At 39.7% G+C, this 20,663-nt stretch overlaps 1 protein-coding gene and 1 pseudogene across 5 annotated transcripts in view; both read left to right on the forward strand.

Moving 5' to 3' along the window:
- LOC142150801 (uncharacterized) overlaps positions 1-20,663 on the forward strand; it is a 712,033-nt pseudogene that overhangs the window by 168,251 nt on the left and 523,119 nt on the right.
- The window catches only part of SRGAP1 (SLIT-ROBO Rho GTPase activating protein 1), a 132,900-nt gene that overhangs the window by 102,634 nt on the left and 9,603 nt on the right, over positions 1-20,663 (forward strand). For all 5 annotated transcript variants that reach the window (XM_075209433.1, XM_075209429.1, XM_075209430.1 and 2 more), the window contains exons 16-18: positions 17,074-17,179; positions 18,817-19,041; positions 19,993-20,072. In XM_075209433.1, the coding sequence (XP_075065534.1) occupies positions 17,074-17,179; positions 18,817-19,041; positions 19,993-20,072 (411 nt within the window). The remainder of the gene's footprint in view (positions 1-17,073; positions 17,180-18,816; positions 19,042-19,992; positions 20,073-20,663) is intronic.

Genomic DNA, 20,663 nt, shown 5'->3' on the forward strand with positions numbered 1-20,663 from the left:
GAGGAAAGGAATGGCTAAACGTCTTCAAGACAATTTATCCCACATCTGTGCCACTCTCTGAGAGTTTAGTCATACTTGCAGCTGGGACCACTCCCTTTTTTTTTTTTTTTAAACCTGATTATGTATAACTCTTTGTGTCCAACACAGCAGGAAAACATTCCTGTAGGCATAATGGAGGCTTTTATACATTTCAGTAATTGTCTTTTCTTTCATGTAGAGATCAGGTTCAGACAGGCAGCAGCTATGAAGCATAGCACAGGCAGAGAGTGTGCACTTTTCTCTGATCTTCTCTGAGCTTTCAGATCTAAGGAGAGAACTGTATGGAGAGAAAAATGGCTTCGATATCATGTTATTCTAAGCGCCCAGATTAGTTTGGTGTTATTTGAGAAATATTATCACGGTAAATAAGCAAAATATGATAATAAAACTTCCAGAAAGTATTTATTTATTGTTACAGTACCTAGAATATGTTACATTTCTGGTTTCAAAATGTCTTATTATATTTAGTATTTATACATGTTGTTACATTTAGAAACTAGTTCCATGTTAAAGCTCGTTCCCATGAACAAGCTGTGTAATATTTAGTGTACTGTGAGTGTATATAGTATGCTTTTACTACATTGGTTTCCTCCGGGTGCTCCAGTTTCCTCCCACAATCTAAAAATATACTAGTAGGTTAATTGGCTGTTACAAATTGTCCCTAGTCTGTGTTTCTGTCTGTGTGTGTGTGTGTGTGTGTGTGTATGTTAAGGAATTTAGACTGTAATCCCCAATGGGGCAGGGACTGATGTGAGTGAGTTCTCTGTACAGCGCTGCGGAATTAGTGGCGCTATATAAATAAATAAATGACGATGATGCACTTAACTATTCTTGAAGCTGATTGTTGATATCACAGATCCTTGTGGTGGCCACAGGTACAACATACAATTTACACATATATATATATATATATATATGTGTTTGTTTGTGTCTTATTAGTGTGTTGTGCTCTCCTGTTAACAAGTGAGCATTTTACCTACATATAAATACACCATACTTGCCAACTTGCTGAAGTTGGCTTCCGAGAGCCTGCCGGGGGGGGAGGGGGGGGGGGTGGGCGTGACTCGACGTGTACCTTATCTGTCTCATATCCCGGGTGGAGGCAGACACTTTGGAGACTGAAACAATATGATGTCTAAGGATAATGTCATATCAGCTATCAAAATACAGCCAATACTCTGAATAGAGACTCTAAGCTAGCGATTGTAGAGTGTATAAATGCTAGTTCTAGGTAGCCATTCAGAACTATGTACCTGTGCTTTGGCCATAAAAGTTGTAACCTTAATTGCTTGTGTGCCATTACCCTAGCAATTCACTAGGAACTTGTGACCTCACTGCAGCATGTCTCCTAGACAATTGTTAAGCTGCATAAGTATATCAGCCCTCAAATTGTCTCCGTTGCATAGGCAAGGAGAGATGAACATCATTTCCATTGGGAAAGAAGATAAATTCAATTTAAACATAAGCAGGAGGAGATCATTATGTCCCAGGTATTATGGGTCACATAGGGAGATATGATGATATAATTTTAAGGCCATTTCACATTTGTCTGATTGTTAACATTCCACAAGATCACACAATTAGGAAAGCAGTTGAAAAGTGTTATGTTTTATTGTCAAACGAAAACTAAATTGGAATCTGATTCTCAGAGGAAAAACTATACAAGTTGTTGCCAAAATAAGCCAATAATGTAATTATATCCTTGATGATTACTTCAGGTTCTTAGGGCTGCAGTGGATTTTTAACCCTTCTGCTTCTCTCCAAGTTTACCAGGTAATTTGATCCCTTAATTGAACTTCATGCTATAAGTTGCCCATGAGTCATTGGGTTGACTAAACACACTCCAGTATAGTGTGGAAATCCTGAGGAAGTGTAGGTCTAAGTATAACTCTACACAGTCCAGAAACAAACACAAACAAACCAGCATATGTCCAAGGTGCTGTTCACAATAACATGAACATGCCGTTATAGAATGAAATTGGTCTGCAGTATGACTGGCCTGGAGGAATGTTGTTTTAGCCCTAGTGGCTGTTAATTTAATGTCAATGATCAAGTTTCTGTCTGTGTTCTGAACACAATTAATGTGGAATGTGTGCTCATTTTTGGCCAGTATACAGTTACTCGGGAAATGTAGGTAGGACGTTGGCCACCTGTTAATTGATGGAAACATAAGCAGACACGTGTATGGCTAATTGTTAAAAGGAAAATATACACTATTATAAACATGATTTACTTTCACTTTATTTTTCTACAAATGTTCAGATTACATGAGCACAAGTTAGTCTGCATAGAAAATATAATGTATGTGTTTATTAATAGTTACTACAACGCTATATCATCCAAAGGCTCAATTTTGGTTTCCAGCTGGCAGGTCCGAATTGCATGGGGCACCCCTGTACTCACCCTGTGTCCGAGGCATGTGAGCATCAGGCAGCTACAGTCTTTTTTTTTTTCATCCTTTTGCTGACACCTTGATTGCTAGATAGGGGTTGATTGGGGAAGTGTAAGGGCAGGGTGAGTGCCTACATTGCCCAAGAAGTACTGTTTGTCTCATGTCACTTGTTTTCGGTGGTGGTAGTCACATTAACGGCTGTCATTATGCCGTCAACGGGTATATCTGCAAAATAAATCAGATTTCCACAATGCCTGTAGAAATAAAAAGCAAACTTACCATAAAAATCTACATGCCCGACATCCTTCTGTTATATACCGATTGATGGAAATCACAGCACTGTCTATTTACATCACTTATCAGATCTACAGTGATATTTCGGGATTGAAAGCGGCAATGACAGGACCAATTTATTGCCTAATTTAAAGGTTAGGGTTAAAATTACATACACCATCAACACTTTTATATTACACAAGGAGCTGACATTGTTTCTTGAAATCCTGAAATATCACTGTAGGTCTTATAAGTTACATAGACAGTGCCATGATTACATCAATCGGTATATAACAGAAGGATGTCGGCCATGTACATTGTCATTATTATGGTAAGTCTGCTTTTTATTTCTACAGGCATTGTGGAAATCGGATTTATTTTGTAGATATACTCGTTGACGGCATAATGACAGCTGTTAAATCGTATCTAACCCCTTTTCAGATGATGGGCAAACTGTGCAGACATCTAAATGACCAATTTGAAGCCAGCATGCAAACTTTGCGTCAGTTGATGTTGGACTGTAAGCACTGGTATGGCAGCACTACTGTTAGAGTCCAGCTGAGAAGAGAGGGGAACAGCAGGGTAAGAAGATAGGATCTTGATCACTGTTAACAACACCACCATCTCTTCTGTTCCCCAACTCCGCTGCCTGGGCGTCGCCTTCAATCCTGTCGCTTCCAACCCTGCTATCTCAGGATGCCACTAAAACCATTATCCATGCACCCATCATTTCCTGACTTGATTACTGTAACCTTCTCAGTGGTCTCCCTCTCTCCTACCTCATAGGTCTACACGCAATGCAGTTTCGAGACTTCTCTTCCTTACCCGCTGCTCTTCTTCTGTCACCTCTCTCTGCCTTGCGTTACAGTGGCTTTCCTTCTCCTACTGAACCCTTTTCAAACTGCTCACACTCGCCTACAAGGCCCTCTCCCACTCCACTGTCCCATACATCTACAACCTCCTCTCTATTCACACTCCCTCCCGTTCCCTGTGATCGGGCAATGACCGTCGCCTCTCCTCCACTCTGATTACCTCAACCCACTGAAAAATCCAAGACTTCTCCCGGGCTGCCCCCCTCTACTGGAATGACCTCCTATGCTCCATCCGACTGTCCCCTAATTTGTGCACCTTCAAATTGGCACTTAAAACTCATCTGTTTCTCAAAGTCTACCAGCCATCCACCTAACCTTCTCTCCATGCTTGTTCTCCTCACCTCTCCTCCCCTGTCCTTCTAGCTCCTCTTGCGATCGATCCCCATGTGCCTCCCGCCTGTTTAAAACTGAATATGCTGCTATAGTCTCAAAACATACAACATCAAATATCTATGCACAGTGTTCAGCATAATTGTGTAAAATAGCAAATTATATTATAGTGGTAAGTGGATGTGTAAAATAATTAAATTAGAGTATATACAACCACCTCTAAACAAAATAAACAGTGTGCTATTTGTTTAAAATAAAATATAAAGGTTATACAGATTAATATAGCTGATGCTGCTAGAATCTCTATAGATAATAATAGTGGGTTAACTAAAAGGAATATTACGCATGTATGACAACAATAGGTATAAAGTAATGAGTGGACGGCTTATGTTAATTATGAATAAAATAGATATCTAAAAAATCAATAAAAATACACAGTGAAAACTGATCATGACCGGCAATATTAACATGTTTACAGCTCTTTTGTCGGTAATTGGCATTGATAGAGACATAATAATCCTAGGTTTTATGAGGAACATGATAGAAAGGAAATCTTACCCTTTACACTGTCCCTAAATTATCCCATCTCTTGTGCCGGTGATTATTCATCCTCCACTTTACTCCTCACATGTAGAAAATCTAGTGTCGGTTCGAAGAAGCCGTCATGGGTCAATATGCATGGAATTACGTCTCCAAAGTCCTGGTGGACTTTATCAGAGATATTTAAGGTGATGAAAGGCGTATTTGTCTGGCAGCTTCTGGTTGAAAACTTTTATTATAACAGTGAAAATCTTTACGTGCAAATTTGCCTGAATAAAGGCAATGTTAGAAATATAATGGCAAAAATAATGAGTAAATATTAAAATAATAAAATCTGATGTACTATGAAAAGTAAACTCTCTATGAACTGTTGTAGTCAGTGCTTTTTTTTTGTCATAGAACTCACAGAACTGAGTTCCAGCACATTTTTTCAACGGATTTTCCAAGTTTTAAAAGTAATCATTAAAACGGTGCATGCAGGCTGCTTGTGTGTTGAGTCCGATGCATGCGTACTTCGTCCGCGCTGGTTATGATGGTACTGTTCGGCTTGTGGCGCTGCTGAGCTTGTGATTGGTCGTGTGGTCGCGTGCTGAGAGCTTACTGCGGACGGTGACCGTTATGTTTCGTTACACAACTGACGTGTGTGGGTGTGTGTGTACAGTGATTGACTACTTGATGTGAGTTCTGGCACCTTTTTTTCTTGCAAAAAAAAGCACTGGTTGTAGTCATTAACTCAGTGTGAATACTAAAAATACTGAACAAGTTGCTTCAGTGAAACATAGAATTTGATGGCAGATATGAACCACTTGGCCTATTTAGTCTGCCCATTAACCTATGGGAACCTCAAACCCGCTTGTGGGATGTTTCTGTGTCCCTCTAGATATTTCCCTCTTTCAGAACTCACAGTAGTCCAGGCAGAATGTCTTCTGGGGGCTCGTTTTTGGTCTCAAGGATACAGACATCCTACATACCTCAGCCTGCAGTTTAACTATCTCCTTCAACAGCAAGGAAAATTGTTAACAGATTGGAAAGTACCTGAGTTTCCAGAATGCCTACCGCAAAACAAAATGATTGCAACCACTATACTAGTCCAAACATTGTATCAGATGTTAACGGTAGTGTCAATATGTGTGTACCTGTTTCTGTATTCTAACTCACCAGATTGTATTTCAAACTCACTGTTCACTTAAGTTTGCAAACTGTTTCACTTTACTACTACAGTGAGCAGGGCCGCCAAGAATTCTGAGCCCTGGTACAGCAATTTAATGGGGTTTCCCCTTCTGGTAGGCTAGAACAGTAGACTATGTGCCGCCGCAGAGAGGCAGCGTGCTGCCAAAGGGGGTGTGGCCAAACCATTGGGGACGTGGCTGTACATCATTGGGGGGCGTGTCTAGCAGGTGAAAAGCAATAGGCCATCCTCCTACAGAAATAACCCTGCATTGCTGCATTATACCATTGCAAAAGTGTGCAGACACATATTGATATATGACTGGCCAAATTACCTCCTTCCTAAAAGTCATGGCCAAAGACTGTGACTCACAGCTTACTGCAGACTCAACCAGAGCACTCAGTCTCTCAGTGCAAAATTGGAACATGCTGAAAGGTACTGCCCCCTTACTGATCGCCCCCCTTCTGTGGCCGGCAAATGGCGCCCCCCTCCACCCCCCACACCACCGGAACACAGTAAGAAAAAAAAAGCCAAAACACTAAAAAAATCGCTGCTCTACACCGCGGGCACTGGGCCCCCTGGCATGCCCAGACCAGGATAATTAGTAAAAGAACCCCGTTCTCGGCAACCCCTACAATGAGCCAAGTGAGTCAGTTTTAAATGGGTGGGTGTTTAAAAAAATATAAATGTGAAAATTGAGACTAAAGGTGGTTGTGATTAAAAATAGTAATTTCTATGTACCTGAAGATTGTAAAGGTATAAATAAGGCTCTTAATATGTTAGGGTTCTCTATGCTCATATTGGAAATAGGAAAGTTACTCATAGTTACTCTAATGTAGGAAGTCTAACAGCGTGTAGCAAAGAACCTAAATTACAATCTAGATTGAAGCTGTTTAGTTTGCAATTTATTATTTTCAGCTTTATAATTTGGAGCAAGGTGTTCATACTATTCAGCCCAGTAGTGATACCTTTCATTCTTTCCTAAACGCTGTTAAACTTCCTACATTAGATTAATCAGATTTAGCTAATCTTAATGCCCCATGGTCTTTGTGGGAATTGGAGTTGTCATTAAACATTTGTTCCAAGTCCTCTGGGCCGGGTGGCTTTTTCAACCAGTTCAACTACTTTCAGTGCGGAACTTACCCCCTACCGCTGATCCTATACAACTCTTCCTAGAGAGATGTTAGAAGCCCAGATTATTACCATCCCAAAACCAGGGAAAGATCCTGCTTTATGTATAAAATATGCACCCATACTATTTTGAACACTGATCTTAAATTTACGCTAACATTGTAGCTAATTGCCTAGGTTCCCTTCTCCCTAGCTTGGTCCACCTGGACCAGATTGGTTTTGTGATGGTATGGGGATGAGTCGTCAGATGTCTGACAACACCTGCAGAGTGTTTAGTGTTGGATGGGGTCTCACAGTCAGCGACCAGACTTGTCTTGCTATACTTGGATACAGAGAAAGCCTTTGACAGGCTATACTATGAAATAAAACTTTATCCAAATTTGTTTTTAAAGATCAAATATTATAGAGTGACCCTACCCAGGCGATTAGGAGAACTGGCACTCCCAGAACTGGTTAAATATCAGGAAGCCTGTATCTTAGTTCAGTTGCGTGGCTGGGTCCTTTCGATACACCACAAATCCTGGGCCAATTTGGAATGAGTCTTATGCCCAGAATATCCCTTAGCTGATCTCCTTTGGGCTCCTAAATCCTTACACCCCTTTGCCCTACCCCTGTTGGACTTAACCATGATTCCCTAGCTGTATGTTATAGTGTAATAGCCTTGAACAAATATATTGTCCACTCAAAACTGCAATCTCTCGCTCCATGCCCTTACCAAATTGATTCCTGACTGGAACTCTGTCTCCTGGTACAATAGGGGGATTAAGGCTTTTCGCTGCAGATTCCCTTTTGCCGTTTTCTACCCTCCAGGGATGATTCCTAGTGTCCCCAACGGATTTCTAGAAATATTTTCAACTACAGCACTGGGTGTTGTCGCTGGTTAAATAGCAGGTCCTCATGCTCCAATCTGTTGCTTCTGTTTGCTCCCATGCTGGTACCCCTGAAACCATTTTTTTTTTTTTTTACTTTCCTCTGGCAGTGATCACTTTTTGGTATCCGCTGCTTTTGTCTGTGAAGGAGTCTTGTCGGTGAGACTGATTTACACACGCCTATCTCGCTGGCGCAGTTGGAACTGGTCCACACCATCGCCTACAAACTATCGATGTTTCAACCATGCTGACATGCAGGTGAAAACTTTGCATAGATTGTACCTTACTCCTGATCGATTACATAAAATATGGCCAACACAGTCTAAGTTGGCGTAACTGTGGAGCAGTCAGCGACCAGTTCCATGGTTTTTGGGATTGCCCATTGATATGGCCCCTTTGGTGCGAAGTTTTGCAGTCAGCCAATGAAGTCCTCCACCTTGATCTTACCTGTTACATCTCTATCCTACACTTGTTTCTAAGTTTGATAGATATGTCTTACGCCAGATTTTGGATGCCGCGTATCACCCAGAGATGGAGAGACTCTGTTCCTCCCTCCCTGGCCAAAATTATTTCTAAAATCCAATTTAACTTTCCTATGGAAACTATGGGTGTATTGTATTCAATCTCGGCTGTGTTTCCCATAATTAAGTAGTTTTCATGGCACTACTTTGTAAGTGATTGGGAAGGCGCTACTCTAATCGCTATCGATAGTGACTCTGACTCCAGGCCTTTTAGCATGAACGAACCACCTCAACATTGAGTGACCATGTGCTATATTTTGCCTGTTGCTCCTATTTTACTGTTACTATTTTTATATTGATGGTTCTGTATCTCTGTATCTGTTATTTCATTTGGACTGTTTAACGGTACACTTACTCCCCTTCCACTCCGCTTTTCCCTTTCCTTGCCTTTCCCCTGCTCCCTGGGGGTTTTTTTCTGTACCCCCCTGTTTAAAACCTTCCCAGTAAAAATTATTGATGGAAACAAAAAATCTAGATTGAGACTTGTTGGTGTCAATGTTTTTAAGTTCAAAATCCGCTGTGCCTTCAACCTTGATATTGCAGATAAATTGTCACCTCCACTCCATTCCTTTTATGCATGTTGTATACAGATGAACTTCATATCTTTTGGGGTTTTTCATGTGATGAAAGGAAATGATTTGACCCGCTATGTGTGGTTAGTCCCTTTGTGATGTTATTCACATATTCAGAAATCCTTGTTTTGCGTTTTCTTTTATTGCACCCTCATTACTCTTACTGGTAGCTTCTCGCTGGAATTACTCTTATGGTTAGCTGGTCAATAGTCACTACTATTAATGGTGGTTAGTTAGTAGTCATTGCTGTTACTGGTGGCAGGAAACTGTTTGTCATTATTGCTGGCTGTTACCATCATTAGTCCTGGTTGGTGGGCATTAATATTAATGTTGGCTAGTTACTAGTCATTACTATTATTATTGCCAGGTTGCTACTATTATTCGACCTGGTTGGTGGCTATTAGTATTAGTAGTGGCTAGTTATTGGTCATTACTATTATTAGTCCTGGTTGGTGGGTATTAATATTAATAGTAGCTAGTTACTGGTCAATACTATTATTAGGCCTAGTTGGTGGGTATTGCTATTAATAGGGGCTAGTTACTGGTCATTACTATTATTAGTCCTGGTTGGTGGGTATTAATATTAATAGTAGCTAGTTACTGGTCAATACTATTATTAGGCCTAGTTGGTGGGTATTGCTATTAATAGGGGCTAGTTACTGGTCATTACTATTATTAGTCCTGGTTGCTGGGCATTAATATTGGCTAGCTACTGGTCATTACTATTATTATTGCCTGGTTGCTACTATTATTTGGCCTGGTTGGTGGCTATTAGTATTAATAGTAATGACCATTATCTAGCCACTGCTAATACTAATAGCCACCAACCAGGCCAAATAATAGTAGCAACCAGGCAATAATAATAGTAATGACCAGTAGCTAGCCACTGCTATTAGTCCTGGTTGGTGGGTATTAGTATTAGCAGTGGCTAGATAATGGTCATTACTATTATTAGTCCTGGTTGGTGGGTATTAGTATTAGCAGTGGCTAGTTATTGGTCATTACTATTATTAGTCCTGGTTGGTGGGTATTAATATTAATAGTAGCTAGTTACTGGTCAATACTATTATTAGGCCTAGTTGGTGGGTATTGCTATTAATAGGGGCTAGTTACTGGTCATTACTATTATTAGTCCTGGTTGCTGGGCATTAATATTGGCTAGCTACTGGTCATTACTATTATTATTGCCTGGTTGCTACTATTATTTGGCCTGGTTGGTGGCTATTAGTATTAATAGTAATGACCATTATCTAGCCACTGCTAATACTAATAGCCACCAACCAGGCCAAATAATAGTAGCAACCAGGCAATAATAATAGTAATGACCAGTAGCTAGCCACTGCTATTAGTCCTGGTTGGTGGGTATTAGTATTAGCAGTGGCTAGATAATGGTCATTACTATTATTAGTCCTGGTTGGTGGGTATTAGTATTAGTAGTGGCTAGTTATTGGTCATTACTATTATTAGTCCTGGTTGGTGGGTATTAATATTAATAGTAGCTAGTTACTGGTCAATACTATTATTAGGCCTAGTTGGTGGGTATTGCTATTAATAGGGGCTAGTTACTGGTCATTACTACTATTAGTCCTGGTTGCTGGGCATTAATATTAATATTGGCTAGCTACTGGTCATTACTATTATTTGGCCTGGTTGGTGGCTATTAGTATTAGCAGTGGCTAGATAATGGTCATTACTATTATTAGTCCTGGTTGGTGGGTATTAGTATTAGTAGTGGCTAGTTATTGGTCATTACTATTATTAGTCCTGGTTGGTGGGTATTAATATTAATAGTAGCTAGTTACTGGTCAATACTATTATTAGGCCTAGTTGGTGGGTATTGCTATTAATAGGGGCTAGTTACTGGTCATTACTACTATTAGTCCTGGTTGCTGGGCATTAATATTAATATTGGCTAGCTACTGGTCATTACTATTATTTGGCCTGGTTGGTGGCTATTAGTATTAGCAGTGGCTAGATAATGGTCATTACTATTATTAGTCCTGGTTGGTGGGTATTAGTATTAGTAGTGGCTAGTTATTGGTCATTACTATTATTAGTCCTGGTTGGTGGGTATTAATATTAATAGTAGCTAGTTACTGGTCAATACTATTATTAGGCCTAGTTGGTGGGTATTGCTATTAATAGGGGCTAGTTACTGGTCATTACTACTATTAGTCCTGGTTGCTGGGCATTAATATTAATATTGGCTAGCTACTGGTCATTACTATTATTTGGCCTGGTTGGTGGCTATTAGTATTAGCAGTGGCTAGATAATGGTCATTACTATTATTCGGCCTGGTTGGTGGGTATTAGTATTAATAGTAGCTAGTTACTGGTCATTACTGCGCTGCGGACGCCTTGTGGCGCCTTATAAATAAATATTAATAATAATATTAATAATTACTATAATTCGGTCTAGTTGGTGGGTATTGGTATTGATAGGGGCTAGTTACTGGTCATTACTATTATTAGTCCTGGTTGGTGGGTATTAGTATTACTGGTGGCTTATTCCTAGGTATTACTACTACTGCTTACATATTATTGGACATTACTTGATCAGTAAGATATGCCCTAACAAAATAGTTTCTGAAATTTGCACATAAAATGTGTATTATAGGAGTGCATTAAAATCTTCCCATTACCTGAAAGAAAGAATCATCCACACGTCATGGGGTTATGACACTGTTGTAGAAAAACGGGCACAAGGAAATGGGTTTTGCGTCGTCACATTTTTCCACATTTCGTAAATAATCTGAAAAATTGCATATTTTCTTTTGCTTTATTTTACAAGTGTCTTTAAATGAAAAACCTTCCAGGCCTCTGAGATATTTGTTTGACTTTCCTGACAAATTTTTCTGCAGTGTATTTGATTGAAAAAAAATTCAGTCACACTCCACTTCAATGCTCATTACATTTAAATGAACCCCACTAATAGTTCAAGAGCAGACGTAGCTTTTGTGTTCAGCATACACTGTGCAGGATTTCATGCTAAATAAAGAGAAATGAGTGTAACAATCTCCATAATGAAGTGTATAATACAGTTCTTACATACTACTGCTCTCACACCGGTTTTCTATGCACTCAAGCCTTGAATTTATTCAGCTTTCTCACTTACTGAAACTAAACAGGAACATTTCTGTGTTAAGATTACAAATGAAAGCTCATGCTATAAACATATAGATATTTAGGCCCTGTACCCTCCACATTGAACTACTGGGGGGCAACCCAGCGTTTTCTCCAGGTCTCCCCTTGAGTGTAGCTATGACCTGATCCAAAGCAAACAATACTTATTTAAATGACTGTGAAACTGGGCTCTTTTCGGATCCTGGCTTCAAGCCTTTATAATGCTCTTATGGCATTATCTATTATCATCAAACAGCCACAAGAAATTAAATGGTGAAGTGATCTGGGAGAGATAAAGGATTGTTCAGATATCTGAAAAAGGGTTGTCACATCTTCAGTTATTTTATGTATCAAAGGTAATGCTTACAAATTGCTTTTCCACTGGTACTATGTTTCAGTTATAATGCATAACATGCTCCCAAGTGCATCCACCCTCTGTTGGCGTGTCTGTGGCCAGAGGAGGGTCCTTCCTGCTTATCTGGTTGTCTGACCCCAACCTTTAATCCCTATGGACAGAGGTTGGAAGTCTAATTGTTTCCATCACCACAGTGATATCAAATGTAGCCTTAAATCCGCTCTACTTCACCCTATCCCAGAGAGAACTAAACACCAGAATAAACTTGTTGGACATACGCGGCTCCACCACTTGTTTCATTCCCAACCAACAGCTTGTTACCTTATATATCAAACGTTACCCACACCTCTTAAGTTACAACCAGAGCCATCGTTACCTTGGGTACCATGTCATTGTATATAAATTGTGTGTATCATGATCCCCTCAAAGTACAGTACTGCATAATATATAGGCAATTTCTAAATAAAGGCTCATCATAATAATTGCAGCTTTCTGTAAATCTCCAAATCCACAACCTAGGTTATCACACGTACTTGGCAAACATATCAAGCAGATTATATGACTATTTTTTTTTAAGAATTCCTCTTCCACCTTGGGCTCCCTGGGTTTTCTTTCATAACCAATCCCTCCTTTCTTTCGGAAATTGTCCTCCCAGTGTTGCCCTCTTTTCTTAATCAAATACAGTTTGTTATATCTCCTTTTTTCCTTCCACACACAAGTGGATCCCCACATTCTCCCTGCCCCCACCACTCATTTCCTTATCCCTCTTTCTCCTCTCATCCCGCTAATCAATGGCAGCTAATTCCTTCCCTCGCAGCTCTCTGATGTTCTATGATGCACATGTGTGGAAGTGGACCCAGTTCCCTGTACGCGTGTCCATTGCTATTACCTCTGTAATCCTGCTGACATGCAGATCGCTGATATGAATCTGTAATATGGCCATTTGTTGAATCCAATAAACAGTTCTCAAAAAATGTAAATATGCTGTTCTGTAATATACAATGTAACTGTCTTTTGCTCTAATAATTAGTTATTTACCATCAAACTGTTTCATAGTAGCTGAATTTCTGTATTTAGTATTGAGATTTGTATTATTTTTATACCATAAAAGGTTTATGTCTGATATGGTAACCTCTTTACTTTCTTACTCTTATACCACTATAAACCTTAGAGTAATGACACGAGACTTGAGTGTGGAAAAATTAAGTGATTTATTTAACTATGGTGGAGGAGAATAAAGCAGTCAGTCCGACATCGCCAGGCAAAACCCAACTGTCCTAGCATCTCCTTAGGACTTCCCATGGGTTCAAATGGTGGACCAATCACACCCAAGGTGCACATATCTACCTGGACGGGGCACGACATCCCGATTCCACAGAACCCGTCCATCCTCTGGGCTATACGTAAAGCAACCACAGGGCAACCCACAGGGGCGGTACCTGAACTGAGACTAATAGCCAATTCACTCAAAGAGAAGCGGGTTCAACGTGCCCTATACTGTAAATGTGCGCCCAAACAACCACTGGCCGTCGACTGAACTGCGTTTTCCGGCCACAACTCCATCCATATTCACGGACAGCCTCCAGCTGATACCCATCCAGAAACGATATCCAGTTGATTCCTCACGAAACTCAGGAATCCATGAAGCAGGGAGGGTGGGTTGGCAACATCCAGATCTGCAATGGCTGAATACAACTCCGCCCATCCCACTTCTATCATCTGACACCCCTCCCCTATGACACCAGATGGGCATCTCTAAATAGTTAACTGTTAACACTCCAGAGTATACTCAGTTAAAGATACAGCAAAACTTTTATTATCCTTTGTTTCTATGCAGATCTCAGTTCTTAGTGCTCTAATGTTAAGGTTTCAGGGTTAAGTGAAAAATAATAAACATGTATGATTTAAAAGAGTTAAAAAGTAAATGTGTATGACTGCTGCTCAGTAAATGTTGTTAGGTAATAATAATTTTCCCACATGCTAATACAGAATATCCATGTCAGCAAAGATCATGTAAAAAAAAAACAGTGATTCAGGGGAAACCTTGTTCATTACATTCCAGGGTATAGATTTTCTTTTCATGCCTGCAGGCAGGAAATGACACCTCATTTTTATACAGTGTCCTGAGCTTTTATTTCTGTCAGCAACATATGGAAATGGATGTGTGTAACACAGGCAATGTGGTGAGGAATTACTGCACAATATGCAACAGAAACACTTAATCACCACTGACAAATCTAAAAGAAATGATAATTAATTTTGCAGGGAAGTGAAATCTTAGACCACATATGTGCTGTCTTGCTGTTGGCAAGCCCATATTTGCAGCAACTTGCCATCTGCCCGATGATGGGGATTAAATAACTAGAAAACATTATTTTCTCAGTGTTGGCATTTTCACAGAATGCTTTGTAACACTTCTTCCTTGGAGCAACGTTTCCTGCCTTCCTTTGAATGTCTGCTTTCTGTTTTAGTAGTGTTACTTTTCTGAAAGGTTCTTACAATTCAGTTTAGATATTACAAACTTTTGTTTCTAATATTTTGCACAAAGTCTGTGCTTGGTATATAAAACATCCAGATGGCTAAAATAGACTAACTGAAATGTGACCATGGGGTATATTTACTAAACTGCGGGTTTGGACAAGTGGAGATGTTGCCTATAGCACATACTTGCCAACTCTCCCTGAATGTCAGGGAGACTCCCTGAAATAGGGGTGATCTCCCTCACTCCCTGAAGAGTCTGGCATTCTCCCTGAAGGTGAGCCAGTACAAGATGTGGTTGGCTTCACCATCTGTGGCATGATGGCAGAGTTCAGAAATTGATGCCTATGGAGGTGGCTATATTCATGGAGACCAAAATTTAATCAAAGACTGACAGGTAAGACAACATGACTTCAGTAATGGAGACAGAAATGTAAAAGACACTTCAGTCTCTAGAGATTCATTAGCTGCTTTTCTTTAACGCATAGTTGCCTACTCTCCCAGAATGTCCAGAAGACTCCCACATTTCTGGGAGACCTCCTGGGAGAGCAGGGCAACCTCCTGACTCTCGTTCCCGCAATAGAGAAGTGGTAGGGGCGGGGCTTAATAACACAAATATTGCATCATCTTAGCCCTGCCCCCTGCTGTAATTGGCCAAAATTGTGACCATCGTTTAGGGAGCAGTGCCAAAATGATGTGATTCATCAAGCCCCGCCCTTGCACGCCCACCTCCCCCGGGATTTCCCTGAAGCCAATGAGGAAAAGTTGGCAAGTATGCTATAGCAACCAATCAGATTTTAGCTGTCCTTTATTTAGTACATTCTACAAAATGACAGCTAGAATCTGATTGGTTGCTATAGGCAACATCTCCACTTTTGCAAACCCGCAGTTTAGTAAATCTAGCCCCAAGACTACAAGGTAATGTCAGGCACAGTGATGGGCAATATAGGCGGCGCTCTGAGCCTTCACCTGTTTTACTGTGAGATTTGTTTGTTATAGCTTGTAACACTTGTTTAAAATATCTGCTGATATGTTATTAAAGATAGTTGTCTCTTGGTTAAATGTAATGTTTTTACTTATTACTGAGGTGAAGGGTAATATGTGAAGGTTAGGGGGCAGCACCATGCGGCCCCTGATGTGTATTAGGTTGCCCATCACTGGTCTAGAAAGACATAGTTTGCTTGTATGTGCACATTTATTGAAAAGAAAAGTAGTTGTGGTAGTAACAGGTGTGTATTTCTCTCCTCTGGTGGTCCGCTACACATGGGATTATAATTTATAAGTATACTTGTTTGCATTACATCTAAAGCTATTATTGCCGCTATAGAGAAAAAAGAAGATGCATTCAGGATAAACTTTACAGATCAATAATTGCTTGATTTTAGTCCTTTTGCACTGGACTTGTATGGGGAGGATCCTTGGCCTATGATGATCCCAATGCTTACCAAATCAAACGATTACTCTTGATCATTAACAAATGAACCGAATTAATTTTCATTGTCTACATTATATCGGAACTAAGAACATTACACACGGTATAGTGTAGGTAATGCCTTTTTGTCTTTTAAATATTTGGTTTGTTTTATGTGCCTGATGTGTTACATTTTAATTAAGTCATTGTACTGTTCGTATCTGTTTTACCTGTATGGTGATGGTGTGTATAAAATCTTCATAAGGAATAGTATAGCACAACCTTAAAGGAAGTAAATAGGTAAACTTGGCACAAGTGAAATAATGTTGAATTTTTTTATTTGTTTTGTATTCTCTTACATGACTAACCCCTTTCTAATGTTGTTGCTCCTCATCCATTATATGGTAATACATTTGTAGTGTTAGAGATGACATTGCAGCAGCTATAATATATATTACACAACGCATTCAGTATCTTTTTGTGTGGAGGGAAATTCTAGACACCAATATCCCAGCTGCTCCTGCCTATGTCTATTCTTATCTGATATGTAAAAGCAGCATTGCAGGTTATAGTGGCAGACAACATAATGTATGCTGAGTGCCTGACTTCATTACTTCTGCTAAGGCCATCGGGACTACACATCCCGTCAGTGCGCACACATACCCCCTGTACAAGTTGTACTTGTCTCTTTTACAGGTTAGTCACTTACTGGTCTTCCATAGCGTATTCAACATCTCATAAATTCTCCATGAAGTTTCAGACATTTAACACATTAATCTCTATTAATCTTGTGGGTCTATTTCCAGCGTATTTGCTTATTTTATTGTCCTTTATTGCACCATGATGAATAAACTCAGTATGGTTTCCAAAATGCTACTGCTCTATAGTCTGCTTTCATATTGCACAAACCATCAGTGTCTGTATATACACTTCTTACAATGACTCTGTTACAAATATCCCAAATTGAACTAAAGTTGTAAGTGTGTTGTCTTCTGGCAGGAGTGGAGAGTCTCTATGAGAGGGCCATTCACATCCGGAAAATCCTGCTGACGTTACCCAGGACTGTGCTCATAGTCATGAGATACCTCTTTGCATTCCTCAACCAGTAAGTATATTCTCACGTTTCTTATGTCAATTAGGAATGGGAGTCTATGAGGTTGGAGGAAGAAGATAACACCATGTTTAAAATAGTGGTAAAGGAACGCCATATTCTCTATAAATACCACCAATTTTAAATCCAGTTTATAACCATAAATTGACTGAATTTAATTTACTTTCTCTTTCTGCTTCCCCCAATTGTATAGAATCCCCCCCCCCCTCAGTGTTTTTCTAGTGTAGAACACAATCAGCGAATGCAGGTGAAAGGCTGGATGTCTTAAATCCACTTCCTCATCGAGTTCACACCACAGCGGGACTACTGATTTCATGTATATTAGATGGGGGATTGGCCAGCAGCGGACATCCCCTTTAACCCTTCCATTGTCACTCTGCAGTGATTGTACAGGAGTACCTCTCCTCTGCAAGCCAGATACCCCAGTAGAAGCTATGTGATGTAGTTTTAGAGAACTCCACTTTACTTACTCACCCTACATACTATCTGTTTTTTAATAATTTTATTCATTATTTTGTTAGCAGTCTTACAGTATCTCTCCTCTGCTGAAAATGAAATGGGACCCTTTCAAAATTTGGAGCATTAGATAGATTGTGATTGGCTGAGTGGCGAAGGCTTCCGGCACCCACCACCCGAGGGGTGCCAGTAGTAGCCCAAGTGCTATTTAGCCCTGGGTTGGTTGGCTTCAGGAAGGCTATTGCCCCCTCCCACCTTCTGCCTACATTCTGAAGATACTAAATGACGTGAAGTTGGCACATCTGTGTGGGCCACATACCAACTGCATTTTAAAAATCTGCTGAGAGAGTTTACCTAAAGAACATATATAGGAGTGGGGATATAGTCCCTCTCTAAAATAGCCAAATACAAAACCCTGAAGTGTTAAAGTGAATGGACAAGTCTAGCTGATTGACTTCTGTAAATGTAAAACAATCATAATAATTAGAAGAAAACAAATGAAATGTCTATGTTAAAGATAATATCAGACAGTGCATAGTAAATAATAAATCTTTTCTGTTCTGCACCTGTCTCACTAGTCTGAATGGTCTATGTAATTCTATCCTCTAACAGGTTGTTTATAGCCCTTGTCACTGGTAGAAGGAGCATCCACTGTAAGCTGGGGTAGGCCTTAATGATGGAAATATAGTACGTATCATAGGCCACACATAGCAAGCCTTTACACTGTCACATAACTTTTGCCTTAAAGGAGTGCTGTGTCTTACTACTAAAAACGTTGGTTTAAAGTACATTTTTCTACAATTTACTTCAAAGAATGTGTGTCAGGTTTATAAAGAAGAATGTGACACTAATTACATTCAAATATATAACAACACTATCCTGGTCAGTTCATTTTTATATTAATGTGTTCAAGATGATAGGGTGTGAAGTAAAATTGTGGGGTGTATACACGTTTATAAAGTCAGCCATGTACATCCAGACACACACAGTAATGTTGCATGGCTGCAGTTTTAATGTGCAGATATGTAGCATGTATCAACACATTGCAGTGCAGCCATGCAGCATGTGTGATTCATATGTCTGTATTAATATGGGAAACTTGTAATAAAAACTTTTTATCTCTCTATTTATCAGTCTGTACTTTAATTGTTAACACATCTTTTTATTCCATGCAGCCTCTCTCAGTACAGTGATGAAAATATGATGGATCCATATAACTTGGCAATTTGCTTTGGCCCCACATTAATGCCTGTCCCAGACATACAAGACCAGGTGTCCTGTCAGGCACACGTCAATGAAATTGTTAAAACCATTATCATCCATAATGAGAACATTTTTCCAGATGCTAAAGAGCTGGAGGGTCCAGTGTATGAGAAATGCATGGCTGGAGATGACTACTGGTAGGTCAATAAAGTAACTTCTAGCTGCAGTAAATAATGGACAACATTTGTCATTAACGTCCTCAAAAGATTCTTTCACAGTTACAGGGAGCTCCTTTGTTATGTGATAATGTGACTCATAGCCAATTATTCTGCTTGTTATATTACTTAATAACCTCTTATAACATGGTTTCTTGTATCTCAAGCATTTCTCAATATTACTGCGCTTACAGCTTGGTCTTAAAGCAAGCATTGCAATTTCTGTTTTTATACTTAAACATAAATGTAGCAAAGTTTAATCTGTAAGAGAGGGAACTGTGCTTGCAGGTATTTCTTATTACAAGTTCAGTAGGCCCAGCACATTCTGGCAGGTTATGTTGGTCATGACGGTGAAATCATTTTTGTATTTGAACTTCTTAGCGGATCAGCTGTTTTATTGATGTAATCGATGTAACAGGAATGGGACAGCTCTGCTGATATGTTGCGGCTTTAATAGCCCCGTTATTTCACATTGAATTCCAGAATTTAGTCAGCATCATTATTGTGTGCAATTTCTTTTGTTATAGTACTGGTATCATACACTGTACATAACAGTGTGCATTAGATCAACATCTATACTGACTGGAATAATTAAATAAACTGGCAATTAGACCTGGGTTTCATTAAAATGTGAAAGGAAGGTTTTCAATTAGCTTCTGTAGGATTTATCTATTTTACCAGCGTGGACAAGCTGGCCTCTAGTGTTTGCATACGCTGTACGCTGAGGACATTCATATACCAAGTTAATGTTGATTTGATGTCACACCACACGCTTGCTTTTCATGAGATATTTAAATTAGTGTTAGATGAAGTACAAATGTCAGGTTTAAAACTCTGGTAACTGATTTTAGGCTGAATTTGCTTTTTTGAATGACCTGAACATTAATTGTATTTTGTGAATTGACATGGTCCTGTTTGTCTTTGTATCACCAGTGACAGCCCCTACAGTGAGCACGGCACATTAGATGAAGTGGACCATGATGGCGGCACAGAGACCCACACAAGCGAAGACGGTACGATTGTGCTTTTGCCTATTTTTGTTGCATCTACTGCTGCCTTCACTTTCTTTACCCTTCCTGTGCACAGAGTACAGCAAACCCAGAAATCTAGGACTTACATTGCAGTATCTCCAGTCAAGAGAAAGGGTGAGGAACATTTATGAAGCCTGCAAATTGGACCCATGCAGCCCCTGGTGATTCAGCCAAATAAAGATCTCTTTCATTTGAAACCTGCATGTGTCCAAACTGAGCACATATCCTGTATTTGGTACTGAGTCCTATCGGCTTGCGTATAGGCCACTTTACAACGATCTTCAACTAACAGTTCAGTACGATTTTTGCCACTTTGTTTACGTGCGAAACAAACAGTCCTCCCCAAAGTATACATTCATTATCACTACTGCTGGGTTTGGAATGAATAGAGCTATTTTGTTGAGACCTCAATAAATAAAGGCTGCAGGGCTTGCTCCCGGCTGTCCGCAACAGCCTGGGCAACTTAAATGGATAAATTAAACCTTGTGTATAGGGTTTCCTTTATTGTCTATGAGAATAATGCAGCTATAAATACACTGTAATGAATTTATCTCTAAATAAATGTGAACAGTG

The sequence above is a fragment of the Mixophyes fleayi genome, chromosome 4, assembly GCF_038048845.1.
Source record: "Mixophyes fleayi isolate aMixFle1 chromosome 4, aMixFle1.hap1, whole genome shotgun sequence".
Lineage (NCBI taxonomy): Eukaryota > Metazoa > Chordata > Amphibia > Anura > Limnodynastidae > Mixophyes > Mixophyes fleayi.